This window comes from Megalobrama amblycephala, linkage group LG1, assembly GCF_018812025.1.
Source record: "Megalobrama amblycephala isolate DHTTF-2021 linkage group LG1, ASM1881202v1, whole genome shotgun sequence".
NCBI classification, from domain to species: Eukaryota; Metazoa; Chordata; class Actinopteri; order Cypriniformes; family Xenocyprididae; genus Megalobrama; species Megalobrama amblycephala.
In genome coordinates, this window is record NC_063044.1 from 59,963,462 (window position 1) to 59,981,008 (window position 17,547).

Below are 17,547 nucleotides of genomic sequence, written 5' to 3' on the forward strand. Positions count from 1 at the left end.
TGTTTTATAGTCTAATAAATAATCATAAAAGTTATGCATTTAAAAAAAAATCAAACTAAGTGTTCCAGTACAACCAGCAGGAGAGCAGTGACGTATGAACTGGATTTGGTGACAGTACAGTGTGTTACAGTGAAGGATTTTTCATAATATAAAACGAGCAAAAGGGTTTTGGGTTTTACAGCATTAGACACATGATGATGACAAATAATAAATGACATTTAAACTATGGAAAACATTAAATCTGCGTTTTTCATTAGCGTGATCTTTTTCCCAAACCACAGCCGAAATGCTGCCCTGGAGACTTTTCTAAACATTAAATTGGCCATGTCAATAACGATTGCCTACACCCAACCCTGATCCCTAAAGGCAGGAACACACCAAACCGACACAGACGAACTAGTGGTGACGAAAGCAGACTGCAGGATTAGTTCATGTCAGCAGCGTCTGGGTCCAAAGTTGCCTAGACACACCAAACCGATGCTCGACAGCCGACGGCCAAGTAGCTCATCCGTTCTGCGCCTGCGTAAGATGAAATACCTTTCCATACTAGCAGGTGGCAGTAGCTGAACAGCCAATCAGGGGTGCGTTTCCCAAAGCGAACTATCAGGGGCGCAGGAGACACAGATGGTGCACATGTGCATACCGAACGTGTCTTTCCGCGCTCATGGGCAAAGGAGTTTCTTTGAAAGGAGACTGAGCGGAATGCGGGAAATGATGTATACCAGGGCCCTAAATTGTAATGGACTGGAGCTCACGGTTCACATCAAGAGAAATGGGAACGCGGGAGCACCGCGATGCGACCGCAAAGGGCACTTTCACTTTCGCAATCAAAGTGCATGCCACTGATAAGCTTTGTAAATGCAGTATTAAAGTATACACCAATTAAATGCGCAGGTCTCCTCTCGTGCGTCCTACCCACTGTATCGCCGGTCGAGGCAATAACTTTCGGCAATGCTTTTAACTTTCTAGATGTAATTACTGAAATCAAAACAGTCCATAAACTACAAATCCCTCACGAAAACTTCAGTCAAGCCAGCTCGCGCGTCAACCTGAGAGATCAGCCTCCTTACCTTAAAGTGTCAAATTTCTCGGTTTTTAAATGGACGGTTTGGCTTGATTGACAAACGCTAATGTTCAGGCATGATTTATATGCCATCGACCTGTCCTAAAACGTTAGCACGCTGTGATCGATTGCTTTGAGATTGCGTGTTTCTCCGTTCGAGAGCGCATTTCCTCTTCTTCACATCTGTGACAAAACAGTTGATTATTTACGAACGAAAGCTCACAGAAATGTGAAAATGGTCTCATTTGAAAGAAAATATCCTAAGCTAAAAGATGATATATTGTGACTGATTGAAGCAGCCCTTATCAAAAGTGCGGGGGTCGATTTCTGTCTTTTTAAAAGTGCGGGGGTCCTGACCCCCCTGTGCCAACGGCACGCCTGCGAACTATGGTCGCAAGTTCCATCGTTACCAATAGAGTTCAATGGGACTTACGACCTTAGTTAGCTAAGGATGTTTTCGGGAAACGCACCCCAGAATGATCAGATGGCCCGAGCTCCTTTAAAGGTGCAATGTTTAAAATTTAGGAGGATCTATTGACAGAAATGCAATATAATATACATGTTTTGAGTGGTGTATAAAGACCTTATATAATGAACCATTTTGTATTAGAAAGAGCCATTTCTATCTACGTATACCGCGGGTCCCCCTTCACGTCAAGTTTCTACAGTAACCCTAGTCTCATGTAGCCAGACCTTCAGACTGACGGCAGAAGGTCTGGACTCTATCGCAGCTTTCATTGGCCAAGGACCACCCAAGCGGACGTTTGACTGACATGTAACGCAACCAATCACAGTTTGTTTTGTTCCGCATCATGTTTAGGGGAATGAAAATGTAAAGTCAATGTCCCTGCAATAACAGACCGGTGTGCATCTAATAAATTATATATTCAAGAATGTTGTGCAAGTTTACTGCAACAATGGAGCTGCAAAAATCCAAACTTTTGAAAATCCAGCATTTAGTTTATCCTGGTAAGCGCTTGTAAACACGACTGTGTTCTAGGGGGTTTAGCGTCACGGCATTTGTTTCCAGGTGGACCATTAAAGAACACGACACACGTCTCCTTGACATCCTGTATAATTCGACCAACTAGATGACGACTTCGAAACTCCTGAAGCGTTTCCAGATAAGTATGCCGCATCAGACGTTCAGCCAATGGTCCATGACATCTGAGGCTGAGACTACAGTAACCCTAAATGGACAAACTGCTCTATAGAGTGCATTTTGTCTCTATGTTCATTGGTGTTTTTAGAGGCAGCTTGCATCATCACTTTGAATATGCATGCAAAACAGGAATGGTTTTACAGGTGGAGGCCACTGACATTTTTCCCCCTACTCATCTTTTCTGAATGTTTTTCACTAGTTTTGCATTTGGCTAGGGTCAGTGTCACTACCTTTAGCATGAGGCGATACCTGGACCCTACAGAGGTTTCACAGGCAGTCCAACTCCTCCAGGATGGCCTGGGGAGGCATATACATGGAGGGACACTCAGACCTCTACAGGCTAGACAATGGCACCTTGACTGCTATTAGGTATCGGGATGAAATCCTTGGACCCATTGTCAGACCCTACGCTGGTGCAGTGGGTCCTGGGTTCCTCCTGGTGCACGAAAATGCCCGGCCTCATGTAGCGAGAGTATGCAGGCAGTTCCTGGAGGATGAAGGAATTGATACCGTTGAATGGCCCCCAAGCTCACCTGACCTAAATCCAATAGAACACCTCTGGGACATTATGTTTCGGTCCATGCAACGCCGCCAGGTTACACCTCAAGCTGTCCAGAAGCTCAGTGATGCCCTGGTCCAGATCTGAGAGGAAATACCCCAGGACACATCCATCATCTCATTAGGAGCAGACGTTGTCAGGCATGCATACAAGCACGTGGGGGCCATACAAACTACTGAGTACCATTTTGAGTTGCTGCAATGAAATTTCAGCAAAATGGACTAGCCTGCTGCACTATTTTTTCACTTTGATTTTCGTCTTTAAATTCTGTAGGTTGATAATTTTCATTTCCATCAAATGATGTGGCATCCTTTCGATTTTGGTCATATCACCCACCTAAAATTATTGGTATTGTCAGGGATTGTGCTGGTAACTCATGCAAACACGAAGATGAAGAATACAAGGAAGTCTTTAATAAATCCACAGAGAGATAAGAATATAACACATATCCGAACATAGATGATACCCGACAACAATGAACAGAAAACAGGGAAATAAATACACAGATAATTAACTCATATGACAAACAACTGTGATTATTGGGATAGTGTCCATGGTGACAGATTGTGGCGGGAAACAGACAAAGACAGTCAAAGACTGGGAAAACAAATAAAGTCATTAATAGTGGTTTGGAGAGGTGGTGGGAGAGGGAGGTAGGGCGGGGTCAGCAGGTCAGATGATGATGATGATGATGATGATGATGATGATTCAAATTCAGGCAAGACTAAAGGAAGTAAGGGATCCAACTCTCCAAACATTATACAGTCCATTAAATTCAGCCGGGACTAGCTTCCAACCCCTCGTACTCCACGGCGATTTTAATTTTTATTTTAATTTTCTGAAAGGCATCAAAGAAAGCCAGCTAACCACGTTCATTAAATTTATTTACAACATGCACACATTCATTCTTAAACTTTGCTGGAAACAGCTCTGTCAACTTTTTTGTATCGTCATGTTCAATTACGAATTACACTACATGACTTACGAAAATGATAAGCTGTATTTTTAAAATCTGGATACTGAAATGGTTTATGATAGAAAAATATGTAATGTTTAGCTACGTGGAGGTTACACTTCTTAGCCCAAACTTTATACAGCAAAAAAAAAAGCAAAATTGAAAATTGCAACATAAAATATTTTGCAGTATGCTCAAGATCCTTATAATTTAGCATATTACGCTATTTAACTGTGACAAATTATTTACAGTCCCCCTGCAGTACCTCCATGGCCCACTGGGGGTTTGGAGCACAGGTTGAAAACTGGCAACGCAACTGAAAATGGAAGAGCACTAAATTGTCCTACTAGTAGTACAATTAAATAAAACCCTTTTAAATTTGTTCTTTTGTTCTTTTTAAATCAGTTTTTTTAACTTACATTTGTTCATATAAACCTTAAAGTAGCACATGTTTCTTTCATTCACTGTCAACTGGACTTGGCTGCAATATTTAATCTGTTTGGAGCCTCATTAATTACAGCATTTTGGGTTCACTCAATAGGCCTATTCATAAATGTTATCATCAGATTTGTGTACCACACTTTTATTCTCTGTAACATTCACATTGACATAGTCCTCTTCAGAGTCATCCACGTCCACATTGATATCGTCCTCTTCAGAGTCATCCACGTCCACATTGATATAGTCCTCTTCAGAGTTATCCGCGTCCACATTGACATAGTCCTCTTCAGAGTCATCATGATCCATGTTTTTATCATTAGATTCTACATTTTCATAATCAGCCTCATCATCATCCTCATTTTTGTTGTCATAGGATGTACCTGCATACATATTAGCTGGACCTAGAGACATTGCATAGAGATGAAGGGAGATACAGTTATTATTAAAGGAATTGATAATAAAAAATAGTGTTGATGAAAATAAAACAGACATCTGATAGTTTTTATAAAATGCTACATTACTTTTTTTAAAAGAGCACTTCAATTGAGTTTCCTTATTCCTTTGTTGTTGTCTTCTCTTGACCAGGAGGATGATTATGAGGGCAGACAATAAGAGCAGCACAGCTGACACCGCAGCACCAATGACAGGAAGCAGGGAGGCTGAGACAGACACACGGTTTTGAGTTAAACTTTCATTATCAGCAGTCCAGCTTGTTTTAGACTCTTACACATCAATACCTGTGATAGTGATGACCAGCAGTTCAGAGGCAGGTGAACGGAAGGAGCGTGAGGAAACACTGACTTCATAAACACAACTGTAGTTTCCCTCGTGTGAATAATCTGATTCAGGAAAGAAGAAGGAGGCAGAGAGATCGACAGCTGACTGACTCTTGGCGATATTTGCTTCTCCAAACAGGTGGAAGGAGCCTCCAGTATACTGAGACTCAGTGGAACAGATGATGGTGAAACTGTGACCCCTGGTGATCACTGACCCCTGAGACCCAACATCAAACTGTCCATCAGGAGCAATGCGGGGAATGCTGGGCTGCTGCAAGTGCACTAGAAAACAAGAATACATTATTTATATAGTTACAGAATCTCAGGTAGAACAAACTCAGATATGTTTATGATGTTTTATTATTTGTGTTCTTTAAGTTATTTTATTATTATTATTTGTATGTTTGAATGTGTATATGATGTGATTTGTTAAATGTAATAGGGTGTGGTGGAGGACTTTAATTTTTTTTACAGCGTGTTCTCTGAGTGCAGCAGATATATGGCGTGTATACCCAGAGATCATATTATTATAGGGACTACTATCATGTAATGGCATATGACATCAGTCGCAACATTCCCTAGTCTGCCTTCTCTTGAAAAAGTACATTTTTATCAAGCTAAAATCTACATATAGTTCCCAAAGAAAGTATTGTTTAGTGTAAAACATGCTGAAGATTAGCGAACAGGCTGTCCATTAATTAAATGATTAGCTATTTCCCCACAAAAGCTGTTTAATCAGCATAGTGAAGCCTCTCATCCATTGACATCCATTTAAAAAATGGCCTCTGGTCTCCTTCTCTGCGTACCGCTGGGGGTGGGGTGTTAGCATTAGCCGTTACGCTTTTTTGGCTAAACGTTGCAAGCTTGCCTTCCAGTAGCTTTGGTATACCTTGGGTGCTTCTCAATTCTTATTTGTGCATCCTCGTTTCCTTTCCTCGCTTCCTTTCCTTGTGTCTTAGCTCCACCCCTTCAGGATGCAAGGAAAGGACACAAGGAAAAAAAGCGAGGATGGAGGAATTGAATCAAGTGAAATAAGGGCTGCATCAGAAAACCTAGGTATTTGACTTGCTGCATCAAGCAGCAATGACTTGTAAGGCAGCGTTTGTGCATGAAGGCACCTCGTGAAATGGATTTCGGACAGACTTAATTCTGAGGCAGTGTAAGAGTTTAATGATCTACAGCAAAATAGAGAGAGCTTTGGTGAGAACTAAACAAATATTTAATTGCTACAGTAGTAATTTCTTGTTAGAAATGACATCAAAAGTGGAAAATGTTGGTCAAAAATGTACATTTACTCACAAACTCGCCAGCAAATGCACCTTTCGGACACCATCTTTATTTTTCTAGCTCAACTGTCACAGAATGGAAAGCACAGGATTATGGGATATCAAAGGCAGCTAAGGACACATCTATGCTGCCTTCAAAAATCGATCAGATGAAGGTATCTCAGGAAACAGGAAGTGAAGCTAACATTGAATTCGGACGTGCCTTGATGTCTTCCTACCTTGAAATGTGTGCTCAGAAGACAGCATTTTCCAGTTTTCGGATGCACTCGAGGGATCTTCCGCAAAGGATGCACCTGTGTATCCTCGCTCATAACTCCTTGGGAAGCCTCCTCACTCCCCGTTCCTCATTCCTCACCTCCTTGTGGTGCAATTAGAGAATTGAGATGTCCTTCAAGATGGCTGAGCTCGATCGGTTTCTGGGTCATAGGATGGAGGACGGAGGAGCGAGGAAACAAGGAGGGATATTGAGAAGCACCAATATGCATGGTTGATATATGGAAAGGTCTTAAGGATTCTACAAACTTTATAAGCCAGCTTCTGATTTAATGGGGAACATGGGGTGCTTCTTAATATCCCTCCTCATTTCCTTGCTCCTCCGTCCTCCATCCTATAACCCGGAAACCGATCGAGCTCAGCCATCTTGAAGGACATCTCAATTCTCTAATTGCACCGCGAGGAACGAGAAACAAGGAATGAGGAGGCTTCCTGAGGAGTTTTGAGCGAGGATACACAGGTGAATCCTTTGCGGAAGTCTTTCTCGTCGAAAAACCTGACGCACGTATAAATTCTCCTCCCCCTTCATATCTGTCACAATAATTTAAATGTATGCTTTACTTTTGCAGTTTAAATAAACTTTACATCTCACATATTTCAAAGGGGCATATTGCTTTATTAATATGTATTAATAACTTTAACAACATATGGGTAGATCCCTCAAGTGCAGCTGATGACGCTTTGAAGTGACGCTAAAGGGAGTGAGGATATATCATTTCACTTGATTAAATTCCTCCGTCCTCGCGTCTTTTCTTTGTGTCCTTCCCTCGCATCCTGAATGGGTGGAGCTAAGACGCGGGGAAAGGAAGCGAGGAAAGGAAACAAGAATGCACAAATAAGAATTGAGAAGCACCCAAGGTAACAATCATCCTCCTTTATTTTTACGGATGGCCAAGAGAGCTCAATGCGCTGCAAATTAAGAAAACACATGCAAATAGCCCCCCTCTGCAATGATCTGAATGATGATGATGATGATGATTAGGCTACTTTTAGAATTAAAAATAATATTTTAATTTTTCTGGCAATAATTTATACTTTATTAAATTCAAGCATTAAATTCAAACAGCTTTAAGTAAAAATGACCTCAAGAACTGCATCTTGTCGGGATCAATATTTAATCCACAGCTATTTTGCAAATCAGCAGCACAAACACAAAAAAGACATCAGTACCTGTGATAGTGATGACCAGCAGTTCAGAGGCAGGTGAACGGAAGATGCGCGAGGAAACACTGACTTCATAAACACAGCTGTAGTTTCCCTCGTGTGAAAAATCTGCCTCAGGAAAGGAGAAGGAGGCAGAGAGATCGACAGCTGACTGACTCTTGGCGATATTTGCTTCTCTAAACAGGTGGAAGGAGCCTCCAGTATACTGAGATTCAGTGGAACAGATGATAGTGAAACTGTGACCCCACGGGATCACTGAACCCTGAGGCCCAACATCAAACTGTCCATCAGGAGCAATGCGGGGAATGCTGGGCTGCTGCAAGTGCACTAGAAAACAAGAATACATTTATATTACAGAGCCTCAAGCATTAAATGCGGACAGCTTTAAAAAAATGTCTTCAAGAGCACCAGCATCTTCTCAGGATCAAAATTTAATTCACAGACATTTTTCAAATCAGCAGCACAAACACAAACATAAGAAATCAATACAGAATTAATTCACTTTCATGCAACTAATGCATTGATATGATGTAGACAATGAGCAGAGATCAAACACTCACCCACAGTGATTTTAACAGTGTCACTCCAAGGTGACTTTATAATGCTGTTTTTGTAGGAGTAATTACAGCTGTAGCTGCCCTGATGTGAGACGCCTACATTAACAAGGTTGAAAGTCACACCAGATACATGTTTCTGAGAGGATAATATAGATGATCCATTTATGAAGAGTTGGAATTCAGCATCAGCATTGCATCTTGATTTAGGTGTTGTGCATCTGAACTGAATGTTTTCTCCAGGAGAAGCAACTGCATGTGTGGAGATCAGGGAAAGTGAGGGCTTCTGCAGGTCACCTGCTAAAGTAAAGAAATATGCATCTATTTAAAATTACTTGTTAAGATGAAAATCATGAAACATATGAAGCTTAATGTAATTTCTATTGCTCATTTATCCCATAATGTCAAGATGCAAAAGATTTGACTTACCTGAACAAACAACACCAGCATCTTCACCATGATTACAGTCGTGTTTTCCTAGTCCTCTGTGTGAACATTGTGTGAGTTTTCCTTCACCTCCTGAGCATCCGACATCATCCAGCCAGATCGATCCACTGCCTTGACCAAAGGCAGCACTTTGAGGTGCACTGATGGCTGATCCACACTGTAACTGTCTGCACACCACAGCAGCATCATTCATGTCCCAGCTATCATCACACACGGTTCCCCACTGACCATTATGAAGGATCTCCACTCTTCCACAGCATGAATCAGATCCACGGACCAATCGTATGTCTGGTAAGATACAAAAATGTAAGTACAATGTGATTAAAAACTATCTTGTAAGTATTTGTGTATTATATGTTTGACATAGTTTGGAGCCAAGCACCTAATGTGCAGAGCCCCTTTGCTTTTTTTAATATATATATAATTTTTGGGGCCAAACACTGTAGGTTTATGTTGTTTTTAATCTCTTTGGTACTCTTTTCATCACAAGCAAAACAGCAAATACACAATGCCATCTTGGATCTGGGGAAACATTTATACTTTTACCCTGTGAGCAGACGACACCTGCATCTTCACCGTGACCACAGTTATGGCTTCCAATAGTATTGTGTGAGCACTGTCTGAGGGATAATTCACTTCCTGAACATCTCACATCATCCAACCAGATCTGACCACTTCCCTGGCCAAAATTGGCGCTGGAGGTTGCACTAACAGCTCCTCCACATCCCAACTGTCTGCACACCACAGCAGCATCATTCATGTCCCAGTCATCATCACACACTGTTCCCCACTGACCATTATAAAGGATCTCCACTCTCCCAGAGCAACCATTATTACCATTCACCAGCCTGATACTATATCCACCTAAAAAATAAAATATCTGTATTATAAATGAACTCACATCTTACAACATGCTAAACTTGCAAAATTACAGAAACTGTCAGTCATCTCATGTAACTAGAATAAGGTGAGATTTAAAGGTGCCCTAGAATCAAAAATTGAATTTACCTCGGCATAGTTGAATAACAAGAGTTCAGTACATGGAAATGACATACAGTGAGTCTCAAACACCATTGTTTCCTCCTTATGTAAATCTCATTTGTTTAAAAGACCTCTGAAAAACAGGCGAATCTCAACATAACACCGACTATTACGTAACAGTCGGGATCATTAATATGTACGCCCCCAATATTTGCATATGCCAGCTCATGATCAAGGAATTACACAAGGGCAGAACGTCTGGATGTGCACAGCTAGACTAGGTAAGCAAGCAAGAACAATAGCGAAAAATTGCAGATGGAGCAATAATAACTGACATTATCCATGATAACATGATATTTTTAGTGATATTTGTAAATTTTCTTTCTAAATGTTTTGTTAGCATGTTACTGTTAAATGTGGTTAAATGTGGTTAAATGTGGGGAGTGCGAGATTTAAAGGGGCCGCAGCCTGAATCGGTGCATAGTTAATGATGCCCCAAAATAGGCAGTTAAAAAAATTTATTAAAAAAATCTATGGGGTATTTTGAGCTGAAACTTCACAGACACATTCAGGGGACACCTTAGACTTATATTACATCTTGTGAAAGAATGTTCTAGGGCACCTTTAAAAGTGTGACTAACAGTCTGTTACTTACCAGTTACAGAAGTCAGAGCACTGGCTGTTGAGATGAAAAACAGTGACATTTAAAAACATTGTAGGCTTTTAACTAGATTTTATGATTAATTATTTATGAACAATTCAGATTAATTAGGACACTTTTTCCCAATCATCTCAGTGGCAAAAAATGTCCTAAATAACCTGAATTCACTCTTCACTATATAATGATAAATAATAATTTAAATAAAAACTTTGTTGCATATTAACTGATAAAATATGTTAGAATGTTGTCTATGTAAATATACAGTAAATAAACAGTATATATATACAGTAAACACTGAATTATTCCGTGCCATAGCAGAACTGGGCTGTGACTGACAGGAAAAGGCCATTATCATGCTGTGGCCAGATGTAGTTCTTCCTCTTAATGAGCCCTTTTTTAAAATAAATAAATAAATTCTGGTGTGTTAAAATAATGGTGGCATTCACATACAAACAAAATAAATATATTGTTATATTTCTGTTATATCATTTGAACATTCAAAATCAAATTTATGTAATCGAAAAAATAATTACAAAGAAATGGCAAGTAAATTAATCAAACATGAAGTTTTAAAGTAGAAAGACTGAAATATTTTTTTATTGTAAAACATACTTTGTTTTATTTACAACTTCAAAAAAATCTTTTTTTTTTTTTAAAGCGCATAAGCCACTAGTTTCAGTTTAATTTCACAAAGAACAAATGGTAAAGGCTCTGAGAAAACCTAAAAGATGACTGATAAGCATACTTTACTCAAATGTGCAGGAGAAATATGATACTCCCACCATCTTACACAGATAATAAACTTTAACTAAACTGTTTAAAGGATGAAATATTGTTGTAATATTAATATTGTGACATGAAATTGCAATCTTTAAACATTAAAAATGAGAAATGCAAATACTGAAAATTGAATTTACCCAGTATCAAAGTGAGAAGAGAAGGTCTTGGCATCCTTGTGTTGTTTCAAAATGCACTTAAGAGTGTATGGAGGCTATATATGTTTCTTTCAAGACATACAAAACCAAAACCGCTGTCACTTCCCCTTTTGACCACCGAAAGGAAAAAAAAAAAAAAACCCAGCCTATTCCGAAAATGTCTTTTCATCAATTTTGCCTTTAAGACAAGAACTGCAATCCAAACAGATATTCACAACATGACAAGCTGAGCAATATCTAGTTATTTTACCTAAGATTACCTAGACTTCTTGAACTCATTTATCACACACTATTATAAACTAAGCTGTTAATCTGATTACTATCTGATTTTAAAGCCATACAAAAGCAAAATTACAAGGATGGCAAAGCATTCCTATGAATTTAAGAGGTAACTTACTGGCTCATGAGATCTCAAGATCTCACAGTTATTATGAGCTTCATCAATTTCTGTCAAGATCTGTCCATCAGATTTTTCACTGATCTGAAGACCCCTAAACTAAGCAAATGACACCACAATCAAATGTTTTATTGTGTTTGAGTGTGTGAATAAAACAGTTTATATCAGTGTTTTTTTTTAACTGATAATATTTTTGTAGGCACAAATATGTTGATTGTGGAATAACATACATTATAGTCTGTTTAAAAGCACCTTTTGTGAAATACATGATAAAAAGTCCAAAATTGACACTTGCTTAGTGCTAAATAATAATAATAATATGTTATATTTATAGCACCTTTCAAGAACCCGAGGACACTTTACATAATGTTGATAGATACAAATATACAATCAGGATACAACAACAAAAAGGCAAACAGACAGTGATTATATTATGTTTTATTAACGTATTGGGAGGAACAACGTCAAATAAGCTATCCAATTATCACATCATCTCAACCAGCTGTCAACAATCAGTCATAATCAACATATCTACCCAATCAGAATGAGTACAGGCATATATATAACCACAGTCAACTCAACCATGAATCCTTGACAGTTTTCGGCATCCCTCCACCACCCCGTCTCCTCACACTCACTTGGTTACTTCCTAACTTAAATAGGGGGGTGAGTACTCTGTGTTCGGGCCAAATACCGAGCTTGGAGCCCTCTCCCCGGACAGCACGCCAAATATGTATATCATTTATTTTATCTGACTTATTTGAAAGTGTGAACTCGTGAAATAACATGCTAAAAAAAAAAAAAAAAAAAAAAAGAGGCATAGACCTGAAACTGAAAGTAAACAATCAGTTAACAAAACATAATTTAAATAAATGAGTTTTGAGATCAGTTTTGTGAGGAGACAGTTTGAAGGTTTTGTAGGATTTTATTCCAAAGCTTAGCTAAATGCCCTATACCACCAACAGTTTGAACTTGGGTACTGCAAGCAAATTCTCAGAACTCGATCTCAGAGTATGGGCAGGGACATAGTTTATTAATTCTGAGAGGTGAGAAGGTGCTACATCATGAAGAATAGGACAAGTATAAACTGCATGTGAATGGGAGCCAATGCTGCTGTAGGATGTGAGTGATGTCAGCTGATTTTTCTTAAATGTAAAGGCACGAGCAGCTTAGTTTTGAATTAGTTGCTTTAGTTAGTTAATTAGGGCTTTAGTGGGTAGGCCGTAAAACAAAGAGTTACAATAGTCCAGACGTGAAGATATAAAAGCATGGACAACAGTTTCAGCATCTTCAAGATTTAATGAAGGCCATATACGGGCAATATTACGAAGATGAAAAAACAAGACTTAACAAGCTGATTGATGGGGTTCAAATCATAATTTAGAATCAAATAGAGATTGCATATGTGATGGATAAACTATAACTCCATCAATATGAATGGAGAAGTCATGTTGGGAGAAGGGATTTAGGGCCTATTAACAGGATTTCTGTTTTCTCAGTATTCATTTTTAAGACATTTTGATCCATCCATACTTTGAGATCATAAAGGCAGGATGTAATGGAAGGTGGAGGAAAAACAGAATTGGATTGAGCAGTAAGATAAATAAGTGAGATAAATGTGAATAATATTGGCTTTTTAAATGATTGTCTGACTCTCTCTGATTTCATCTGGGGGTCAGAAATTCGTTGGTTGGAATGAACCCCCTGCTGGTAGATGCTGTTACTACACCATGATGTTGGTAAAATGCATGTTTTTCATTGACAGCAAATGCGATAAAGCCAATGTTTTATGCAAAAAAGTTAGTGTTTATGTTTCTTTAAAATATATAAAATAAAGAGAAAAGGCACATCTGCATATTCAAAAATTTAAATAATCTCTGCAAAGAAGTTAAATGAGCTGTTTAGGCTACATAATTACTCTGGGGAATATAGAGAAACCATGTCAGAAATGCAGTACTTCAAAATGGAGCATTCAGTATGATTTCCCAACCACTGTGATTTTGCAGGATGCAGAAAAATAATGTTCTCAGCAAAACAAGTTAACACACTGACAAAGCTGTGAAGCAAATTTGAGGAAGTGTCCTTTTGGACACACAGAGTCTGTAAGTGTGAAACATGTTGCCAGCATGTTCAGCATTTCCTTGTATAGAACACGGAACTAAAAACTGAACTTGCACTGTATTTGCAGTCATTTAGTAAAACATGACAGCTATATTCAGAGGAAACATCACTGTGCAGAGTACAAGCATATTAGACTGTTTAAACTATACATTTTTAAAATTAATTCTTAATTAACTTTATTTAACACGAGGGCAGATAGAAGGCAGACAGCACACAGTAACAGTAACTCATTAGTGGGTATTAGCAACAGTTGAGGGAGGGAGACACAGCAATGTGTCACAATGTAAATGGACAGCTATACTGCTTTCTTTCTCTCTGAGGTTTCTTCTTTAGAAGATTCTCATCATGAGAATCTGTCAAAAAACTTTTTTTTTTAACAAAGTTCTTGTTGCTTGCTCCGTTCACAATTGCTAAATTGCTAGTGCCACCATTTTCAGCGAATCTGCACTCACAAAATTCCAGAGATTTGTAATTATCTGTAAATCACAAATAATGGCTAAAGAAAAGTCTGCAGTATTTTAATATTTAGGCAACAATTTAAATCTTTAATATTAATGTCCCCTGAGTCATTGTTCTCTACATTTACAAAGAATAATTCATGGAACATTGTTTGTAAGATATAATGAATTAATTCACTGCGAACTGTGCTTGTTCCTTGTGTGGCAACGTCTGGCTCCATTTTTATCAGTGTGTGGCAGTTTTGTGTGGTAAATGAATCTTGAAATCCTTCGGAAGTGTAAAAGTCCTGGGTCCTTTTTTACTTTTGAAAATCAGTAATACATTTAATCAAATAACTTTCATGTCTTCATAGTTATTGTCCAGCATACTTCTGTTTTCTGTAATGCTGACATTGACATAGTCCTGTTCTGAATCGTCTGTTTCTACATTGACATAGTCCTGTTCAGAGTCATCCTGATCTACATTTACATAGTCTTGTTCAGAGTCAGAGTTGACATCTTCATGATCTCCATAATCCATATCTACAATCTCATAGTCATCATCAGCATTCTCTTCATTTTGGTGTTTATGGATCTCATCTAGCACATTAACTGCATCTTGAGATACAAAGGACATTAAAAAAAGGTGTTTTACTGTAATGGTAAGATGCTTAAGCAATAATATTTGCAGGTAAAAAAACATAATGTAAATCCTTCTCACCTTGTGAATAGGAGCATATTTGGATTTTCTTTTGTTTTTTTCTCTTCTTTACCAGGACAATAATCAGCAGTGCAGACAAAATGAGCAGTACAGCCGCTACCACAGCAACAATGATAACAACTGAAGAAGCTGCAAGAGGGATTTTAGTATATTAACAAACAGTCTTCACTATGGTATGTTCAGAATGGCATATTATGTTTCTGCTGAACAAATCAGTGTTTTTTAAAATGACTGGTTGAATGAATGATTAAACTCTCTCATATATCAAGGCGTGGTCATATTTATCATTAATCTGCAATTTTGATGCCAAAATCCAAACATTTCAATAATAATCTGTATGATTGCAAGTTTTGTGTGATGCCGCAAAAGTTGCAGGCAGATTTCGTGTGGGTTCAAGTCAATCACACAAATTCTGAAAAATCTTCACCACTAATTTACAGACTGACAGTGTCTGAAACATGCAAACACAGACGAGCGGGGTGATACAAACAGTGAAAAATCCCATGCTGTTTTAAGCATCCTTGCAAATAAACACTTTGATCAAAGTAAAACTGAAATTCTCATACCTGAACACACGACTCTAGCATCTTGACAACCACTTTCATTTTTATATTGGCATTGTGTGATGGATGACAAATCTTCCAAACAATTGTCCAGCCATACATGATCACTCTCCGGCTCGGAAGGAGTGTGGCCATGTGCAATAACAGCTCTTCCACATTCCAGCTCTCTGCACACCAAAGCAGCTTTATCAATGTCCCAGGAGTTACCACACACGGTTAACCACTTGCTATTATTCTGGACCTGAACTGTCCCAAAGCAGACGTCTAAACCATTGACCAGTCGGATGTCGTGACCACCTGTGAATCAAAGAAAATGAGGCAAATTGTCAACTCACCTGTAAATATATAGAGGACAATCTTTATTTTTGTATGTGATCCTCAAACAAAACAGCTGCTGTTTGCTTTAAAGGGATGGTTTGCTCAAAATGAACATTGTGTTATCATTCACACATCCTAATTTCATTCCAAACATGTATAACATACTTTCCTCTGTGGAACACAAAAATAAAAATCTCCTGGCCATTGTGTTTAAAAATTTAGAAGTGAACGAAGACAGGCTGTACCACAAAGGTAACATAAAAGCCTGTTCGTCTTGTGCACTATATTCTATGTCTTCTGAAGTCATATGATACAGCTTTTATGAGAGTTCATGTGACCGACTCTTGTCACCCCCAGGACAATTTAAGCTACCTTGGGTGGTCAAGGGCTTCTCTTGTCCGGGTCCCTCTTGACCAGAGGAGAGGCAATGCCAGTACATCTGAGAGAGAAACCGGTATCCGGAGTTAGCAATGCTAGGTCTCGAATGCCTTAATGGGGCCCCATCTCCATTGAATGGCGATTGACCTTCATCTGGTCAAATACTCGTGAGGTTTCTCTGCCCTAATGGTAGAGATATCGAAATATCGGCATTTCCTAACAGTTCCCACCAACGGCACAGGATTGCTGCCGCATGCTGTCCCGGACTGTTGCCAGTGAGCCTTTATTCAAGGGGAATACCCAATGCATGTCAGCTAAAGAGTTAATGTAAGAGGTAGAATTTGTAAATGTTGTCTTTTGAGCTTGATCTTATCAATGATTCGATTGAAAAACAAAACCAGTTTGAATGCTTCATTTGTGTGCTGACAGCAGTTAACAACTCACTGGAGGTCAGTAGAATAATCAGTGGATAATGACTGTAATTTCAGTATGTTCCACACACAAAGGTATCGTATGGTTATCTTATGGTATTCCACAGAAGAAAATCATTTATGTTTGGAACATGATTTTTAATTACTATAAAGACATTCCTTTAGCAACAATAGAGTAGAAACAGTAAGGTTATCAAAGCTTTTAAGATACTGAGAGGATCACTTACCAGTAAACAGGTAATTGTTTAAAACCACGGCTGTCAAAGAGAAAACATATTGAGCGTTTCATTAGTATAGATTTTATCACAAAGATTTTATGTAAAAAAAACAAAAAACAAATGGGTAAGTGGCATCTTACATTTTCTTTGGTAATCTAATTAAAAGCTGCTTTTTTATGTCTGAGCACACTCCTACCAATGCCCCATATAGAGTTCACGGATTATGAAAAGCCAAAATGGGAATTCCTTCTAACTATTATTAATGATTATTTAACCATTTCAAACAGCAAAAATATCATTTAATATTATAATAGATAAACTGATGGTATAAATTTAAAAAGTGATTACCTAGTGTGAAAAGAAGTGGTCTCAGCATTTCAGTTCTTGTGTTGAGCGATATGTTTGATGTGTATCTCTGCCGCTCTTCACATGTCTAAATAAGACCTTGTGAGTCAGTCAGACTCTAGTTCCGTTTTTCACTGTTACAACACTTCAGCTTCTGAGAAAGTAAATCAAAAGAAATGGCTTGGCATTATTTTGCTTATTTAGAAATGATCCTCAATATGTAACCACTGAGAGCTGAAATACCTGACACTGTCCTACACTAAATGTGCAGCACTTGTTTTCGCTTCAGCCTTTCAGCATTCTGACCACTGATGTAAAACTTTAACATGCTAGTCAGTGTGCAGATTTGCAAATAGGTTTT

The 17,547-nt window shown here is 38.5% G+C and overlaps 2 protein-coding genes across 5 annotated transcripts; both read right to left on the reverse strand.

The window, feature by feature from the left end:
- Window positions 1-3,175: 3,175 nt before the first annotated feature.
- Window positions 3,176-11,370, reverse strand: LOC125277783 (deleted in malignant brain tumors 1 protein-like). 4 transcript variants are annotated; one of them, XM_048206297.1, is made up of 9 exons: window positions 11,240-11,370; window positions 10,317-10,340; window positions 9,227-9,544; window positions 8,663-8,968; window positions 8,240-8,530; window positions 7,686-8,006; window positions 4,918-5,238; window positions 4,702-4,839; window positions 3,176-4,581 (listed from the first exon to the last, which is right to left on the reverse strand). In XM_048206297.1, exons 1-9 carry the CDS (start codon window positions 11,271-11,273, stop codon window positions 4,283-4,285), a joined length of 2,052 nt encoding a protein of 683 aa, XP_048062254.1. In that variant the 5' UTR covers window positions 11,274-11,370; the 3' UTR covers window positions 3,176-4,282. The 4 variants fall into 4 exon arrangements, with proteins under 4 accessions (XP_048062254.1, XP_048062247.1, XP_048062262.1 ...); XM_048206290.1 differs by having other exon boundaries at window positions 8,240-8,533; XM_048206305.1 differs by lacking the exon at window positions 7,686-8,006 and having other exon boundaries at window positions 8,240-8,533.
- A 706-nt stretch (window positions 11,371-12,076) lies between these two features.
- LOC125277867 (scavenger receptor cysteine-rich type 1 protein M130-like) lies at window positions 12,077-17,299 on the reverse strand. Its single transcript, XM_048206412.1, has 5 exons — window positions 17,190-17,299; window positions 16,851-16,880; window positions 15,500-15,793; window positions 14,934-15,062; window positions 12,077-14,830 (listed from the first exon to the last, which is right to left on the reverse strand). Exons 1-5 carry the CDS (start codon window positions 17,215-17,217, stop codon window positions 14,562-14,564), a joined length of 750 nt encoding a protein of 249 aa, XP_048062369.1. The 5' UTR covers window positions 17,218-17,299; the 3' UTR covers window positions 12,077-14,561.
- Between the last annotated feature and the right edge of the window lie 248 nt (window positions 17,300-17,547).